The sequence below is a fragment of the Numenius arquata genome, chromosome 2, assembly GCF_964106895.1.
Source record: "Numenius arquata chromosome 2, bNumArq3.hap1.1, whole genome shotgun sequence".
NCBI lineage: Eukaryota > Metazoa > Chordata > Aves > Charadriiformes > Scolopacidae > Numenius > Numenius arquata.
Window position 1 is genome coordinate 45763885 of NC_133577.1, and position 19496 is coordinate 45783380.

The 19496-nt window shown below is 40.8% G+C and overlaps 1 protein-coding gene across 3 annotated transcripts in view; it reads right to left on the reverse strand.

Moving 5' to 3' along the window:
• Positions 1-16595: 16595 nt before the first annotated feature.
• The window catches only part of EPRS1 (glutamyl-prolyl-tRNA synthetase 1), a 40826-nt gene continuing 37925 nt past the window's right edge, over positions 16596-19496 (reverse strand). For 2 of the 3 annotated variants that reach the window (XM_074168968.1, XM_074168969.1), the window contains exons 31-32: positions 17235-17299; positions 16597-16963 (exon numbers count right to left, since the gene is read on the reverse strand). In XM_074168968.1, coding sequence (XP_074025069.1) covers positions 16813-16963; positions 17235-17299 — 216 coding nt within the window. In that variant the 3' untranslated portion in view covers positions 16597-16812. Of the gene's footprint in view, positions 16964-17234; positions 17300-19496 lie in introns of all 3 variants that reach the window. The other variant, XM_074168967.1, reaches the window with a different exon arrangement.

The window sequence follows — 19496 nt, forward strand, 5'->3', positions numbered from 1 at the left end:
GGCGGCGGCGGCGGCGGCGACGGCGACAGCGGCCGGTCCCACCGGCGCCTCTCTCCCTGCTAGCCCCAGCCGCCCCGCAGCCAGCGCCGCCGCCGGCCCGCAACAAGTGCGGCCTCCCCGGCCCTTAACGCCGCCGCCCGCCCCGCCGCGCCGCGTCGCGCCGGGCCCCGCCCGCAGCCCTGCCCCGCGGGGAAGGCATTGCCCGCACACACACCCCCCCGCCGGCACCGGCACCGCCGCTGTCACCGCCGCCACCGACACTGACACCCCCCCGCCCCGCCGCTGCGGAGCGCCCCCCCCGGGGCTCACGGGTGGTTAGGAAAGACCGCGGCTTTGTAGGAAATGAATAAAATAGGTAATAAATAGGAAATAAAAGGGGAGTGGGGAGGCGCGGAGCTGGCAGGCCGGATGGAAAGGGGCCCGCTCGGGGGGGGGCGCAGAGCCCCCCCAGACAACACCAAAAGGCCCCCGAGGCAGCAGATACCTCTGCGCTACCCAAATCCGGGGAAGTTTCGGTGCCGGATCCCATAATTGTACTCTTTTGGTGCTTGATTGATGGCATAAGGGCGAAATCGAAGGATAGGGTGCCATCTACTGCACCAGGTCATCTCCTGCAGCTGGCCTTTAAAAAGGTGTCTCAAAGCAGGGTGCATGAATCTGTCGTCAGCCTATGAGAAAAATATTCATGCTTTTTTTCTTTTACCCTACAGAATAGGTACAGAAGCATAACAAATGACTAAACCTCTGTCTTGCTTCTGTAGATTTTGTTGTTGTTGTTATGACAGTTCTTGAGAGAGTGATGCCTCTGCATGCAAATGGAAAAAAGACGGAGCCGGACTACTAATACAACATTTTGGGATGATGAGAGCCACTGGATAATCAAGAGGGGTGCCAGGAAATTAAGCCGTTTTCAACTCGGGGGATTGTCAAAAACAACGGCTAATGTCACTAGATTTTCAGTGACCCCAGTCTGGACTTGGGATCGATCATCATAAAATTCTTTTTCATGTTTGACTTCAGAAGTAGGTAAAAAAGAAAATCAGAACTGGGCCCAAGAATAATAAACTTAAAGAAAATAATGTCCTTAAAATCATATCCCACGAGAGTCTGGAGTGTCTCAATTATGCAAGAGGCACACCATTGCTGCAGGTACTGCTTCAGCAGCTACAATTCACACTGAAGTGCCACATCATACATGTCACCACACTTGACAAAGCATACGTTGCTAACAGATAATACACCAGCATGGCCAGGGAACACTAGCCAGTCCCTCCTAGCAAAGATGGTGCTCTCTACAACCAGAAATTCATTAAAAGCCTCGGGAATTTCCTCTTTATTCTAACTCTGAGGGAATTTCATTGTTAACCGCTGGTAATTGAGTTTGATCCCTTTCTTGAATACATCTTCTAAATGAGGCCTCTCAATTCCACCTAAATTCTTTGTAAAAAACCAAAGCCTTTCTTGCTTATAACCCTAAACCTCTGGAGTAGACTTAGGTAGCCATTCAGGGAACATTCTCCTGTATATCTGCAAGAATTAACGCACAGAACTCCCAATTAACTGGTGATTCTTGTGCATGTCCTTTACACATTCAACGCCCGAGCAATGAAAGTACCCTGCAATATTCAAATTAACAAATGCATAAAAATAAATGTATTGAAAAGAATCTTACCATAAAGATAAACACAATAATGAGAGCAGATAGCATAATTTACATCAACACAAATTTCAGCTCTATCATGACATCTACCAACATGAGAGATTTTAAACAGTTGTGCAAAATAAAAAAAGTGTGACATAAGTAGAACAAAAAGAAGAAAAATACATGAGAGCTATAGGAAGTTAAATAAGCTGTTACATATAAACTTTAAAATGACAGACTGTATCTTCTTTACTATAATTAATGATAGAAAATTCTGCCTCTGGGACTTCACTTACAAGCAAAAAATAATTTACTGGAGCCCAGCTCATTGTAACTGTGTGGGACTGAAAAGAATTTCCAGTTGTTCTTATTTTAGGAAGACGTATAATACAGTAACTGGAACATCACTAATCCTCCTGCTCAAAATATACATTCATTCTCTTTGAAAAAAAATAACGTGTCATAGCCCTGAACTCACTTCAAAAACATAAAAATATCACTGTTATGTTGAAGAGATAGTGCTAAAAATATTATTTTCAGCAAATAAGGCTGTGACTAAGTCCTCTGACATGGAGCACAATTACAGATGACTCACTGAAGGAGTCAGAAGCAATACACGTTCAGAGCCTCAGCTCTGAAACTGTCGGCTGATCCATGATTCTTCCTCCTTCTGCCTGTCAAGCTCACGCATCTCCATCTGCTTCTCACGATACAGCATCAGTCTGAGTGCCACACAGACACAGGAACAGAGCAATTCTGTGCCGGGTTAGACCAGAAGTCCATCTCTGAGTTATTTCCAGTTCTCATCTACATCATCTGGAGGTAAGGGAACCAAACCTGCACAGTCTTCAGAGCACAGGTCAGCCACAGATTCATACAGAGGCACAGCAAAGCTTCCAACTATCCCTTTTACTCCTTTCTCAGTGCCAATTCACTTTGCCTTCTGAGCTTTTGGCAAATGTTTTTATGGAACTCATCTCCTTTTTTCTGTTTCTCTTCTTCTGACCTTTTATCCATGCAAGGACTTTTCCCTTTGCTCTATGGCTGCTTACAAAGCCGCTTGGAAATCTAAGCTTTCACTCGCCCCATTACACATACAGGCTTCCCTGGCCCTCTTCATCCAGGTACCACTACCACTTCAAGACAAACGACTCCTTAAAACTGTCATCTGAACAAAGCTGCATCAATCATTCTTGTTCAGTAAGTGGTCACTTCCAATAACAAGAATAATTAACGTAGCTCACTCTTCAGAATAAAGTCTGTGTTATCCTTGTAGCCCTTTTGCACTTCGATCCTTCCACACAGACCAAAAGAAAGACTTGATCTTGCACACATGAGGCACCAACCCCATTAGCAGGGTTTTGACTCGGGCTCTTCCTCCCTTGTGGACACGACCGTTCTGCTTGCACGGATTCACTTGCAGCATCAGAAAGTTTGATCTCGGATCCTTTTGGAAAAGAACTGTGTTTCTGATTGCTTTGCAGCATGCTTAGTATCCTTGCGTGTTTTACACCGACTGCAGACATTCAACAATATAATGTTACAGTTCCGCTTACTTATCCAGCACTGAGATTGCCTGAATAAGCTACATACTGTTAAACCAAACAATCAACCTAAATTATCTCCAGGCCCTCTAACTATGCTGAGTTGAACAAGTCACTCATAAGAGGTTCAGAAAAAGTTGTCCAACACCTTAGTTTTCTGAATTATTTGCCAACTTTAGTTGCAGCTACAATACTTCTAGAAAAGCTGTTACCACAGTTTCCTCATTCTACTCAGGCACAGGAATTGGTAAAATTCTTACCAATTGGTAACATTATTGCAAACAAGACAACTTTCCTTCTGAACCCCAAAGATGGAAAGCACGCCTGTAAGCTTCAAGATTTCTGTGCACCAAGTTTTTAAAGTTCTCTACACACCAATTTTTAACACTTACCCATTGGCAGCCAGACCCTCTTGCCAACAGGCTATCCCCACCTGTGGCCATAAGAGGATGCTGAGGTACCAGTAAGGGCGGGGTAAGTATACGTGATACTTCCCCCGAACACCCTTCAATCTTTCAAGTATTTTCATCTCAAGTGAGTTTCCAAGCTAGATAGCTGTATTTAGTAGCCCTCAATTAATTTCTCTTCCACCTACTAGTCCAGCCTTTCACTCACTGATGTAGATTTCAACATTGCTTGGCAACAAAGTCCACACATCTTCTACCCATGCTGTGAAGAACCACCTAATCCTCCTTATTTTGAACCTGGATCCTTCTAGTTTCATTCCATATACCCTCGTTCTTGTATCAGAGAGCAGATCAAACAGTCAATGACTACTGACCTTCCCTATGCCACTCTTGGTGTTGCAGGCTTCTGTCACACCCTCTTCAAGTTCCTCATTTTCAAGGTGATGGGTTAAAATCTACTCCGTTGTTCCTTGCAGAGGAAGCTATTACCAGCCTTTGAACACAGGATATCTTTCTATTATTATGAAATATGGCAACAGTAACAATGTAATTTTCTTCCACTGCTGAATGAAGAATTAAAATAAGGTCACTCATAGCCTTTTGGTGCTATAGAATTTGGATAGTAAAAAAAAAAAAATAGTGAAATTAAAGAACTAATTATGAACACTATAATTAAGAGAGATCACTCTTCATCCTGCTTATCAAAGTCCTGGAAGAGATTACTTTTTAAACCATCATAAAAATTATTTACAAAGGGTATTTCAGGAGTGACCTGGAGGAAACTAGAGAATGAAGAAAACAAATGTCCTCCCACACATCACTGTTAGTGATAAAGGAATCATGCCTCTTTAAGACTGTGGGGAGAAAAGTATTACATTTGCGCTAAAAAGCTGGGGCTGACTCTAGGTGCATTACATTTAAAGGCAGCATCCCTAGCTGTAAGAGCCTGAAATGCAATGGGTGGGTGAGAGTGGACCTTCAGGCTTCATTCCAACAAGATCCGGTGACAGCCTTGAAGGCTCTTGTGAAGCTTGTGTAGCTATGCTTCTTTAAATTAGAAATACTGGACCAAATTCATAGCAAACGTAAATCAAAACAATCACAGAATCACAGAATATTTTTGGTTGGATGGGACCTTTGAGATCATCGAGTCCGACCAACAAAAAAAAAAAAATAACCAAACAAAAAAAAACCCACACCCAAAAAATCCCAGAACACCAACACCAAAACCAAACCAAACCAAACGCCCACAACCACACCCCACCCCACCCACAGACAGACACAAACCAACAGTCTCGGGCACTAGAGCATGCCCTGAGGTGCCATGTCTACATGTTCCTTAAATACCTCCAGGGATGGCGACTCCACCACCTCCCTGGGCAGGCTGTTCCAGTGCCTGACCACTCTCTCAGTAAAGTAATTCTTCCTAAGAATTACTTTGTCTTAAATTGTCTTAAGACTTTGTCTTAAATTTGTCTTTAATTACTTTGTACTTAAAAGTACTTTGTACTTAAATGTGGTCAGCTTTTTCCACAGATAAATTTGACCACAAAATGAATCACAAAATAAACACCAACTATCCGACCTCGTTGTGGAAGGTGGTTAGTACGAGACTATTCTGTTTGCAGGTGTTTTGTTCCTAGTTATTTTCTCATTTTATTTCTATCTCCCTCTAATCCTGCTCACAGCCATACCTGCAAGAGGAAGATGTGGGTCTCTTGGCATATGCTGAAGGGCAGGAGGGCTGAGAAATCAGTTTGTTAGGTCTGCTTCAATCCAGGGAGCAGAAGCCAAAAAGTTACCCCTTCAGCAAGAGTTCAGTAGTCCACATGAAAGTTTTATCAGTGTCCTTGGCAGAGTACAGAGGTGAATGTGTTTGGCTTTTTTAATCACAGCTGAGACTCTTCACAACAGTCTTGGAACTGTCCCAGGGAGGGGAGAGACCATGGGGTGGCCAGACACGGAGAATGGATTTTTTGTGCCCTTCTAAAAAGAGCTTGAATACACTGGAATGTCACTCTGGAATGATAAACCTGTGGGATTATTAAAAAAATTCCTAGCCTGGAATGTCTTCTTTTTGTTAGTTTTTCTTTTTTTTTCTATTTTAAGATGGTTGTTCGGCTTGTTAATTACAAACCTCCATTCCCTGCTCTTATTATCTAGCATAAAGAAACCTTTTATATACTTTAAGGCATATCCAGTCAGTATCTGTGCTAGCATCTGGATAGTGCTGCCCTGAATATTTCAAGTACTTGAAAATTCACTTTTTTAAAAGTGTAGTTCTGTTGAGTTTCCCATATAAATGTATGCCTGTGTATATATATATGTCCATATAGCATTTTCCTACCAGGAAAGCGTGTTGCAAAGAACATGAAGAGGAGGAAGCCAGACACTAATTTCATCATTGTGAATTACATTGAGTCCCGCTGCAAAAACTTCATTTTCTATCCCAGCAGCATTTCTAGACTGGAGCTGATACCAAACCTGCGCCTGTGGCAAACTCTCTGGTTCTGCAGAGAGTCGAAACAGTTGCAGTTAACGTACATAACATGTCAGCTTTAAAAAAAAAAAAAAAAAAAAAAAAAAAAAAACATTGTATTGAAACTGTTTATGACTTTGAACTCAGTTATCTTACAGTTCTTTTATTTCCTTACAGCTCACCCCAGATACTGTCATGTAACTTACCCAGTCTGTCTGTGCCTTTACTATGAAAGCGGTTCAAGGTTGAGAGTGAATGCAGTCACCCAAAGTTCAGTGGTACTCGCGCTGTTGGAATCTGAGTTCAGAAGTTTTGATCTTACCTTTATGCTGTTGCATAAACCTTTTGGGGATGCTTTGCTGGCTTTACTTAGAGGCTTAAAATTTTCATTCTGCACTTTCCGTTCTGGCCAAAAAGTAGCCCCAAAACATTTCCTTTTACTTGTTTTGATACAGAATTTTCTCCTTGAAAACAACTGTAGAAAGTAAAATATTTCTCCCTTAGATTATCTTCTGAGGTTTCTTTTAAGAGAACGAAGCATTCGAAACAGATCTGAAGATAATTTAGTGAAGCGTGTTGCTAAATAAACTTCAGTCTCTTCTTATCTGTCTTGTCTTTCTTAAAGACTTTGGATTAGAGCTAATATAAGTTAACATAGATCTGGTTACCTTTAGGGTAGCTGCTCAGAAAAGCTTTGGGAGAATTTGGTGAGGATTATTTTGTACACTATTAAACCAAAGAAGACCTTCAGAAAAGATACGTGTTCAGTCTTAGGTACCTGACAAACACTTTAAATTACTATGAGAGTTTCTCTTGGCATTTTTATTCTGGTTGAGAGGACTACATCTAGCAATGCTGTAGAAATCAAAGCCAGAAGATCTAAATATTTGGTTAGAGTAGGCTTTGGTTACCTGCATGCCAACACACTAACACCTCTGGTATTTATGGAAATAAATGCATGAAGCATATGTCCCTTCGTTTATACATACTGTGCTGGCAAGCGTTTAGGAGTTGGATGCCACAGTGCACTACACAGGCAGCATAAGTCCGTGAGGATGAAGATGTGGTGTGTGAATGAAGCAACTGTCTGTTGGTAAACAATGGTGCTGTGCATTTGACAATAACCTGTCTATGAATGCAGCCAGGGTATGAGTTGGCATGAAGTGTTTGCTGAAGGGTTGGTGCTTTTGGGGAAAACTAGTATCAACCTGGTGAAGATACACCCAAAAAAGAGGGTTCCTTCCCATTCCTTAAAAAGGTCCCAAAACCAGTGGCCTGGCTTAGTCTGGCACCCTTTCAGCAGAAACCTGTTCAGACCACGGAACTTGTTTTTGCCTTCTTAAATGCAGGTGAGTTAAGTGGTCATAATATTCTTCACAGTGACAGCCTAAGAAAGTGAAATCCTCTGTTCTGGCTCTCTAATCCCCAGAGCTCTTTGTCTCCTGCAGTATAGATTGTTGGGTCTGATGAGTCAGAGAGCGCTGCTAAAAATATAATTGCTTTTCAGTATCTGCACACTTTTGTTCACCAGGTCTCCACTGGAAAGATCTATGGCACTAAGATACAGGTCAAGCTGCCACTTATCCACTTATTTTGGCCTATAAACATTCTCACTTCCCCTGGGATCTGTATGTTTGCAACTACAGATATGAAAATTGAGTTTAGATTATAGACCCTTCCCAAAATCTCCCAGCCAGTTAAAACTAATGCCTCTCTGCCGCTCGCTTCATTCACACACGTATACCCCCAACTCTCTCCTATTTACAAAAGCCTGGAAAAAAAGATACGCCTCGCAGCAAGCCTCAGAATAAACGAAGTCATTCTGCATAAGGTCCAGGAAGAGAAAGGAGGTATGTTTTCCACTTATGTGACTGCTAGCTTACATGCCACGTCTTATCCGAGAGGCAGGCTCCTGGTACACAGTGAGATAGGAAAATCAAGATCCAACAGTGCTATTACATAAAAAGCTCACACACGCCTGCTAAATTGCACCTACCAGAACACAAAATCAAGCCACTTGCCTGCTAACGCAGAACGTGTTTTATTTAATGTCGTGAACTGTGGGAAGACGATGAGGTGTCCCATGAGAAGATTAGGGCTGTTTCTCTCTGCCCCAGACATTTTATGGGTGGCTCAATATCAGACAGGTTAGCCTGGGTGACATCTTCATTTCCTATTTCCCCGCTTCCTCCCCATACAGACAACAAGACAACAGGACAAATGTTTTTTCCATGTTAAATCTTTATTCATTTTCTCAAGACAAACAGCAGAGAATTACTGTAATCAGACTAGCGTGGTGCTTTTCAAACTGTGGTTCCCTAACAGTTTAAAACTGTGTATATAAATTAGTAGAAGAGACAACTACACTGAGCTGCACAAACAGAAATAAGTTGATCTTTGTGTGCAGTAAAACAGGCTTCTGTATTTTTATGACTGACTATAAAGGGTATGGCCAGCACTAAAGTTGTCTGGTATTTATTATAAGAGCCCGATTTATTTTTTTTTCTGCTGCTTATTACTTTGCCATATTCTTAATTTTTGTGCCAAAACTTTCTGCGTAAGATACAAGACCTCAAAATTGTCAGATAACTCTGGCTAAAGCTGCTCTGTCATTTCCAACAGCAACAGTAAGAAAAGTGTTTTGTGAATGTTAACGTCTGGCAAAAGTTTCTCAAGGAAGTTTTAATAATGTTTTAACAAATTATTTCCTGGATTTTAAGTCAAAGAAATAACTAGTCTGTGCTGCCCTCCACACTGCTATGGATGGCCCAGCTAGCCCAGGGACCTCTACACGGCAGTTCTTTTAGAGAGTGTAGAAATATTTTGTACCTGTAATAGCTGCTCTGGGCCAGCATCGAAAGAAAGAAGAGGGGCGTGTCCTCCCCATACTCTTGCTGACCTCTCCTCTTAGTCCTAACATAGAGTGGGGACCTACACTGTCTGAATCAAGTGCAAAGATGGATGTAGAGGGCAGAGAGACCTTAATTTAACCTGGTGGGAAGAGATGGGTGCTTATAGCTGGCAGAGCCAACAGATGGGAATTTGAAAGATCTAGGGAGAGAGGCAAAGGGGGATGGTAGTAGATGAAGACTTAGAGAGTCGGACACATAGCAAAAGGGTAGCCAAAATCAGAAAAAACAGAAAGGGAAGGGACAGAAGAGTAAGGGTTGAGAGGCAAAACAAACCCAGCCGATGGTGAAGGAGGGAAATTGGGTCTGCCTGAGTAAGCAGGGATGGCAACTTGGAAAAACAGATTTACACTTGCTCAAATGAGAATATTTGTACTAAGATGAGAACCTGAGGCATGGATGTTGCAATGAGCTAAATGAGCAGTACGGAAGTAGAACAAGGCAAAAGGACAGAGATCTATACACCCTTTGTGACCCTGGATCTCGGACCTAGCTAGCAACGCTCATTATAGGCATGGCACACTCTGCCCCTGCTGTCAGCGGCATCCAGGAAACCCACCAGATAATTTTTTCATTCCAACAGAGGAGGGAGATGAACTGTTGGCTGTTGTGATGGCATTCAAACACATGGAAGAATTTGCTTCAGGGGATTTAGATGTTCCCACTGCTCTCAGGAGCCACAATACAGCACTGGGAGACTGAACCACTTTTTCTATTTTTTGCTTTGTATTTTTCAAAGCGATGCCAACAATCACATAAAAGAGAGGAGAGGGCTGTTTAAATCTGTTCCCTGTTTGGGGGAACAGAGATTTGAAGGCAGCTCTCCCACTTCCCAGGAAAGCCTAAGAGGTAGAGGGCTACTCTACAAACCTTTAGCCTCCAGCAAACTGGCACTGATGTCAGGAGATTGCTCTGGTGCCACCGAAGGTACTTGCTGTGGACAGCTGGATTCAGAGACCATATCCATTCACTTGAACTTCTGCTAGTGGCGCTGATGCACTAGAAAATTTGCCTTGACTTCCACCTCCAGGAAAGAGTATCTTTTCCTCATACAGTGGATGACAAGAGAGAGAGATGGAATCCCTCTTTTTTCGTGTTTTTTAATATATATATATAAAATATATATAAAGCATATAAGTATACTTTTCAGAGTACAGCTACTTGGGGAATAACATTTCTTTTAAAAGAAATGTAATAGAAGTCCCACTCAGGTTTAATATAGAGATAATTAGAGGAAATATATGTGAAATTTTACCTAAGTGGGGATTATAAAATCAAGCCCAGAAGAAAGGAGCATTCCCTCTACGGTACAAAATGGCGTTGTCTTGGCTGTAGGCATTACCACAAACAGAGAAGGTTCACCATACCAGAAACAGAGAGGCAAAACCACTGGCAAATCTACACACTGTGTTTATGCAATGGTACAAAACTCATCCCTGGCTTATGCAACTGAAATTGAGTTGAAAACAAGGTGGAGTTGCCAGGTGTTTGGACGTGAGTCTATCAGAGGGAGATGGATGGCTGTCTTTTCGCAGAGAGCTGTTAGGAGCAGGATCCTGGAAATTCAGTGAGAATGGCATTTACCTACACAGTCGCCATTAATTTCAGTTAATTCCTGAATAGCATGACACTCACTGCTTTTGGTTTTAAGTGCTGATGTGTTCCTCCTCCCTGACTTCACCCAGAGGCACAATTTTGAGAAGCTGTCTTCCAAGAAGCCATCATAAACAGTGACTTTGTCAGGGGTTTCTGACAGCTACTAACATAAAAGCCCATTAAATCTCCCTGCTAATTCCACACCACAACTTTAGTCTAAGAGCAGCTCAAATTTTAAACAGTTGGGCATCTAGACAAACAGGCAGCAAAATAAACTGCGCAACTGGTTTTAGCGTTATATGCCAGTAAAGTTAAAGCTTCAGTATCGTCTGGAGGTACTTTTAATAATGAACAGAAATCTTTTCCACTTTAAGTCCTACAGAAAACACACTGACACTGGGATGTAAACTAAACTAACAAACTTTTAATTCCTAGCTCTGAGACCCTGTCCAGCCTGAAAGTCAAATATAAGACTTACCTCACCTCACCTAGAACAGTACATAACAGCAGCTGCTTTATTAGATGTGTTCTCTCAGCTTTTCCCCCAGGATATCCAGTTAACGCTTTGCAAATGTCTGGTTCCTATCCCAACTGAAATACTTCTATTTTTAAGAAGTATGTTTGTATGTGCATATATGTATGCATACAGAGAGAGAGGAAGAGAACTCACGTGTATCTTATGTCAAATAAAGTGAGAGAGCTTCTGCAGGAGTAAAGGAACAGTCCCCATCCCTCCTGCCAAATGTAGAAATTTGAAAATCCTGTGGCTAAGAAAAATAAACTGAAAGGCTAAACCTCTGGGCACTCAGCAGAACCTCCTGCAAAAGATTTGTGTAGCAGAGTATCCCCGTTTCTACCCTGCAAGCTTTCCCAGGCACAGGTTAACAAACAGCACCAAAGAATACTTCAGCTGTGTATTCACAGGCTCTTTAGTCAGCTCCCAAATATTCTCAGAACAGTTTTTACCCCCAAATCAAGGAAAGCTGAGACCCTCCTTTAGCCCTTACCTACTCTTTTGCCTCATACACACTGTGAACACTTCTCAAAATACAACCATGTCCTAGACAAGAGTTACAGCACAATTACTAAAGCATCGAGAGTGGAGATTGTGGATGATTGGTATTTCAGGATTAGGTATTTCCTAATAAGTGTCTCCTTAGGGTGGTAGTACGCTTTGTCCCATGCCAGAGGATTAGGGAGAAAATTTCTCCCTAGAAAACCAAACGCTTTAGAAAGTCAATGCATATGCTACTTACAGGTTACTTACTGAGAAACGCCTGTGGTTATAGCTGGAAACGTACAGGTTCAGGCATAAAAACCCATTACCCTTGCTAACAAAAGAATGAAAAAACTACAACATTTCACTTGCCCATCTCAGAGAAACAGTAGTCCCTAGAAAAGTCATTAAGCAGAATCGTAGAGGGCTGGGAACTCTGAGCAACTGCATTAGGTTATTTACCTGTTTCGGTGTCTCCTTGGGGTGCACGACAATAACAGCAGTCCATGAAGATAACATAGTTGAACATGTTGAAGAACAGACCTACAATCCCGACAATGAGGACGAGCAGTGCTTTCTCAGTCTTCTGAGGATTAATAAACCTCTTGATTGCCTCAACGAAGATGCTAAACATCAGAGCAGTGGCAAAAACAGTGTTGCCAAAAGCTCCCAGGACCTCCGCCCGGCTGAAGCCAAAAGTGTTAGCTTTGTGCCATCTGATGCGGCTGAACCTAACACCGAACAAACCGATGATCATGGAGATCAAGTGAGAGAGAACCGCAAAGGCATCTGAAGCTAAGGAAAGAGAATTGCCAACGTAGGCTACTGAGATCTCAACAGCAAAAAGCACAAGGCTCACCACGCACATGAGGATGAGCCTGCTGCTCCTGCCCGAGTAGCGGCCCATTTCTGCTGCTCTCTTCCCCTTGCTCTGAGGTTCTGTGAGACAGAGCTGTGCGAGGAGCGACTCGCTCTCTGTGATTCTGCCCTTCACCTGTCAGTGCTGCTCACATGTGGGAGCCACTTTTATAGGAAGCAGTAAAGCAATAAATCAGTTTAAAGGGCAGTTTAGCAAGATTCGTCATGTGAAGGCAGCCTGAAGGCTCCAGTCCTGTAGGGGTTCCACCCTCAGGAGGCTTTTTTTTTTTTCTCCAAAACCAAAACCAAACCAAGGGAGACTACTGGGAGCACCAGCACTTGCTACTCTACCCAATGGCATTGTCCTAAAAAATCTAATAAGGCCCAAACAGGAGAGCATAAGAAGGTGGGTCAGAATTTTAAGCAGTTAGAGAAGGCGTTTCTTTTGCCTAAAACTCTCCTCTGATATCTGTTTCAGCCATTTCTGTTGCCAGTAACTCTAGTACTGAGAAACTACTCCTCCATGGCTGTGGAAGAAGACATTTGAAATCCATGTTGGGTGGACATTATTGTTAAGAACATGGTAAACGCAAATGCCTGTGAGGGTCATTGAACACGTTGCCCATAGAGAGCAAGTTTCAAAGACAACTGAATTGACCTTACATTTTAGCAACCCAGAGTTCTCAACTGCTTGTACTTTTGGCACGTTTTAACGTTGCCCATGGAAATGGAGCAAAGTTGGAGGCCGTTTTCTGAATGTGAAGCCAGTAGACGTGGAAGCTGGGCCTTAACAATAAACCCAAAGTGCATTGTTTATTTCCTGTTTAAAAAACCTTCCTATCTCTAAATCCCAAAGTAATCCTCTTACACTTGCAAGGGGGTGTCAGATTTGGGAAAAGCACAACCAGAAGTTAAAGGAGAAAGAAGAGCTTGTATGTGGTGCCACTTCTGGAACAGAGTAAAAACCTGAAGCGGTAACTTTTTTTTTTGTCACTCACTGGAGTACCTGCTGAGCTCTTGAGTGTACACAGTTTCTGGGCACTTACAAGCCACAGTGAAGGAAATCTTGCTGCTAATAACACACTAGACAATAAGGATGTTAAGACCAGGTGCCTTCCTTGAAAAGCTTATGATCCAGTTTTTGTTTGAAACGCCCATCTGTGGCCATATATACATACACACAGTTAGTTACAAGATAAAACAGGAGGAAATTATGTGCAATACAGCCATAGAGAAATGAGATAATAATACTGATAACCTGAGCTGACCAACTGTCCCTGCTGGCCTTAGACTGTCCAAGGTGAATTAACTTCAGGTTAAAAACTCAAAACACCCATCCCCAATTTTTATTTATTTATTTTCTCAAATGGTTTAAACAGCTAAAATATTTATGTTTAAAGTCCAGTTTGTTAGAAGTCTTGCCTGCCAACAGATGTAATTTTTAACATTTGGTCATTTGTCTACCTACACACTGCAGCTGTAACTCTTGAGGTTTCCCCTCCTCCTCCATTTTAAGAACACCATTAACCCTGGCAGGGTAAATTGGAACAAATTAAAACATAGAAACTGGTACTTGCTCTTTTTCCTCTTCATCATTTCCCACCTGTGTTACTACTTCTATTTCAGCTATTTCTATGGTGCTTTCTTCCTTCTTATATTAAAGCATCTTTCTTCTTCTATTAAAGCAATGTTCAACTACTTAATTATTATCTCAACTACAAAGCATGAAAAGTGAAAAAGTGAGAAAAGTGAGAATTTTTTTCAAGCTATTCTTTCAATGGGAACAGACCAAAGTTAAACTTCAGAGCTCTCAAAAGTCCTGCCTTACACCAGGTTTCAATTACCAAAACAAGAGCTCGAGCTAAACAAAGCATTCCCTTCGCAGCAGAGCTAAAATGCTTCTGTGCTCCATTTCGTCAATAAGGAGCACCACCATGTTGAGGCAGTTCCCCTGGATCCCACCTTACTATGCTATTTAACCCAAATTTATCAGGATACCACTATAAGAACTAAGGAACACTAAGAGATTTTCGTACCAGTATGATTAATAGTATGGTCAATAGCTCAGATTGTGCTTTTGGTGAAAGGGTACTTGACGTGGATGTGTCTCTCTCAGGCAGGCATTAGCATCTCTGCAGAAGATCACCAGCTAGAGACCTGCAGCTGAGTCATCCACATTCCAGGCACTTCAAGCCCTACTATGACCAGGAAGAAACGTGCTGGGGAAAAGGAAGAGGAAAAAAAAAAAAAAACGCGAGGGCTGGCCTTCTGTGAAACCTCTGGGCTTCAAACAAACCCATTTGAAGGTTGAGAGCAACTCATTTCTGAGAACAGTGTTGTCAACATGTTTACTCACGAATTTTATCCGGTCAACTGGTTGAAGGTTGGCTGTTTGTTCAAACCGATAAGACCACAGCAGTTCGACAGCATTTAAGTTTTGCCTTTCCTTTGTTCTGTGCTATTAACAGCTTCTACATCTCCTTTTTAAAACACTGGTGTTGCAGTAGAGTGTTTCGATGGGAGCTGGAAGTGCTCATCTATTCTTAATAATCTGGTTTGCTCTGTCAAAAAATTTTGGCACACTTTTTGTCTCTTATGCCAGAGGACATTGAAGCTGCTGGTCACTGCCTCACCCCTTCCCCCAGCAGCAAGTGCAGCAGCAGGCAGTACCTCTGAAGACTAATAGCCTTAGTCACCCATCCTTTGAGGCTGGGGAAAAAGCCCTCTGGTATTACTTACGCTTTCTTAAAGTGTCATTCCAGTCAGTGTTAGAGACAGCACCCCAGGACAGAAAGACCTTAGGGCCAACTCTTCCGGTACGTCAACTGAAAACAAAAGACGAATGCGTGCACTGAAAATATCACTCCCCAAATCCTTCGCTCGTTACTGCCCCTGAGACCTTGTCTATATAGTGAGAAAATATCTAGACGGATGATTTTAAGATGCAACTGAAGCGAGCCCTTCAGGACTAACCATCATTTAAGTAATATTACAGAGAATTTCCAAGTGCTCAGGCGCTCTGAGCAAGCTGATGTGGAATATTTAGTAATTTTCCCACTTTTCTGTGAAAAACTGGGGGTATTATCACAAGGGGCGTGATCCTAAACTGGACAGGCCATTGGTTCAAATTAAATATTCAAAATTTTGACTAGGAAGGCTGACCACAGGAATCTGGGCAAAAGCTAACATTTTGCATGCTTTTGAAAACTAAAAAAGCATGAAGATCTGTGAATAGCACTGTAAGTCTCCTGTATGCTTAAGACTTTTATGCTGCTACATAAAAATAGGGTTTTGGAAACAGGCAGCCATGTAGTATTCTCATAGGAAGAGTCTGGGGAGGATTTTACTGGTCCAACTTTTTAACTGCCATGTTTTCACTCTACTCTTTTTAGGGAAAGGGGTTTATGTAGACAGCCTTCAAAGATACAGGAGAAAAAAGTAACAAATTAAGCACATGTCATCCAGAAGTTATTTTGTGTCAGGGCTATCTCTTTTTTTTATTTTTTACTTTTTTTAAGTCAATCCTACGCTCAGAGTAGAAGTAATTTTATTTTTAAAATAATTTAACAACTCTGCAACATTCAGCCTTCTCTGCTAAAGCAACACATAGTAAGTGCAAGAAAAGCAAAAGGGTTTTATGAAATATGCTATAGCACTGAAAATACCTCTCTTTACATTGCTTTTGCATTACTCACTGCAGTATCACTGTGAGACAGCTATAAATGACAGTTTATAAGATAAGAGAAACAGCTTTGCAAACTATCTGCAAGAAATGGCATTCACCTGCATGTTACTTACAATGTGGCATTTAATCCAAGATAGCCTTTCAAACTTGTCCTACGATGGTGTGAAAATATTCCTTGAACCACCTGGCTCCAGAGCAAGTTTTCAAAAAGGGTAGCATTTACCATGTCTACAAGTTAGCAGCACGTCTGTACTGAAAATTGAAAACTTTGCAAGCAAAATTAAAAGCCGACGTTTTATCTATAAAGCTTATGTCGGCACACTTAACTGTACTGTACAGTGTTTATGACATTCTCTCCAATCTTTTGGGCATTTTCTCAATGTAAAAGAAGATATATGCACCAAACCAGAAAAAAGACACGAGCAAAGGATACCTATCTTCCCCACTGAGTAACACAGAAAAAACAACCAAAGCGTATTACAGCTCACAATACATGTTTATTATTAGAGATGTTTACAGAAAAGTCTGTGGATAACTGCTAGCCTAAGACTGACAATTGGGGGGGCTTATGGTTTATGGCTTTGCTTTTGGAATCATTTAAAAAGTCACAAAACTGATTAAGTTTGGGGGCTATTTCAGTCTTGTTAAAAAAAGTTCAATTCACAGATAAAGGACAAGGTGCTTTCACTAGTAATTTAGTAACTACGACCAAATAGGGTATAAAATTTTGCAGGGTTTTTGCCGCAGACACATCTTGTCCCACACTGTAGTTCACAGAGAGGCTGAAAAGGTATGCAGAGGCTTTTTGCTCCCATGGAAGGGGCGCCAGGCTCCAGATCTTGATCCCTGAAATAAAAAGCATACTTGTAAATAAATACTTTTATTTAAAAATAAAGATGCAATGTGCATTATACATAAAATCTCAAAAGCACACTAACTAGTCTGAAAGTTCCAGAACTAAGGGAGTAAATGTACTGAATTATGACAGGACAGCAAGAGCCAAAGGTGATGAGTGTACATCAGTGTTATATCCAGAGGCATCTTACATTCCTGTTTTATATTCAAAACACTTTGATTCTGATCTTGGTAGGTACTCTCCAGTTCAGTTATACTTTACCTGGCAGTGGTCTTCTTGATCCAATCCTCACACTCAATTTCCCCACAAAAAGGGATTTGTACAATCTGAAAGGCAGGGGAGGAGAAAAAACAAACAACCAGTCATACATCTGAAAAAAAAAGAATCATCCTTGTCTCTGGAAGATGCCTAAACCTTAAGATTTCATATATGTTCAAAGTGGGAAGAATTGCTATTGCTACAACTAAATTTTAATAAATCTTTCTCTTCAGAGAAATAGACAAGCACAGTCATCCCTCCATAGTGCAGCAGGAAAGACCTACACAAAACCAAAGGAGCATTTAAATCAAGTCAGGGTGCTGATTTTTTTTTTTTTTTAACCCAATATATCTTCCTTCTATTGAAAGCACAAATACTGTTTTCCCATGAAATACTCTTTTTCAGGAAAACTTTAAAACTTTCAAACTGCAGAATAAATGGTTGCTTACAGGCTGCAAGACAGTGCTTTCCTAATTAAGTTTCCAATCTAAACCCATTACTATGAATTTGTGTATTTTCTGAACAAGACATAGACATACATATTTTTCTTGGGGGCGGGGGAAAGTGGTGCATATTTTCCCGCTGTTTCCTTCAGTTACATTAACTGAAGAAACTGAGAAAGTTGAAATTATTAACTCATATGCTCTTCTCATTACTACTCTTAGTTATTGTACTGAAACTCATTTCCCAAGTTTTATATTCCATTTTACTGATTTTTTTTCATTTTTAATCGATTTTCACAGGGAAAATTCTGTTTATGACTAAATTCAGCCATCACAGTCATTTTAATTCTATCCCAACTCCAAGTAAAGTCTGCTCATCTGTGGCTTGCTTTCACCAAATTTACATTCTTAGGCCAAAATTCTCCATTTGCCTTGAACTGGAACACACCTTTATTAGACTTCACTTTATAGCTTCCCTTTCTTGCAACTGAAAAAAAGGAACTATTACTACTCTACTATACTGTTCTTGCATTAATCTTTCGTTAGTTAAATGAAATTTGTTTAAATACCTGTGCAATTTATTCTTACAGTTTCAACTAAAATTTGCATGCAACTTAAAAGTGCAGACTGCTTCCATGTTCTTTTAAAGAACTAATAGTCTACACTGCAATTATATATAGTAAAGGGAAAACAGCAACAGGAATTAAGCAGGAGTACTTCAGCTTACAAATTTTCTTCTTAAACAGAAGTCAGTGCTAACACTGTGCAATTTCAAGAAACTACAGAATACATATGCTAGGAAAATTCTGTCCATATAACATATATTGGTGGGGAGTGAAACAGTCATAATATGATGTACGTCATTTTTTTTCAATTCAGATATGCTGATTATAATAAACTTAAGTTATATAAGTACCAAAATATCCAACTTGGAATGTGAAAATATTTTTTCACATTCCCAAATTAACTACATTATAAACTAGATTATATTATAGTTCTAAACACAATATAAATCGGATAATTCTCTTGGCCCTCTCTAGAATATAACAGTACTCAACAGTGAGTGTTAGACACTGAAGACAAGGCATTTTACCCTCCCCATAGGCACAGGGTATCATTTGGACCACCCTCCGCAGTAGAGGAGAAGAAAGGAGATTCCGGTGCATTTCATCAAAACTAAAGGATAATAATATATGTGCATTTACAAATACAGAATTAACTTCACATTCCGTTCCTGCCCTTGGAATGAGCTTGACTCCATTTCAGTTTATTTTTACATGCAAGTTTACTGCATTTCTTAAGATATTTTTTTTAAGAGCTTATGTCTTCCTCAACTGTTTCTTTGTCTTGAAGACAGTCAAGCATAGTTTCAGAGTGCTTGTTTAATTCAGAAGTGAAAGATACATGATGACGTATCTTGAAATCACAATTTGTGAGAGCAGTAGTACTAGCTGAATATCTATGCAGAGCGGAACTATTTGTTAAGCAAACACTAAAGATTTTTGGTTTTTAAATCTACCACCAGAATCATCAGATGCTTTAGAGACACTTGCACCAACGAAATGATACTTTGCAGTCAGTAGGAAGAGCCCAAAGCTGTTTGGAAACAGAATATTTCACACTTGTATTTAGTTTTGTAGAGGAAAATAAGGCAGTATTACTATTATAGGACCTATGCACAGAATGTCTAAAAACTCTATATCCTCAACTTCATAAGCATGCTAAATCAGTCCCTCCTCTCAAGTTCATAATTATTCCTTTAAATCTTGCTATAAATTGAATTTAAGTGTACTAGAAATGCCAGAAAAGAGTGTGATAGAAG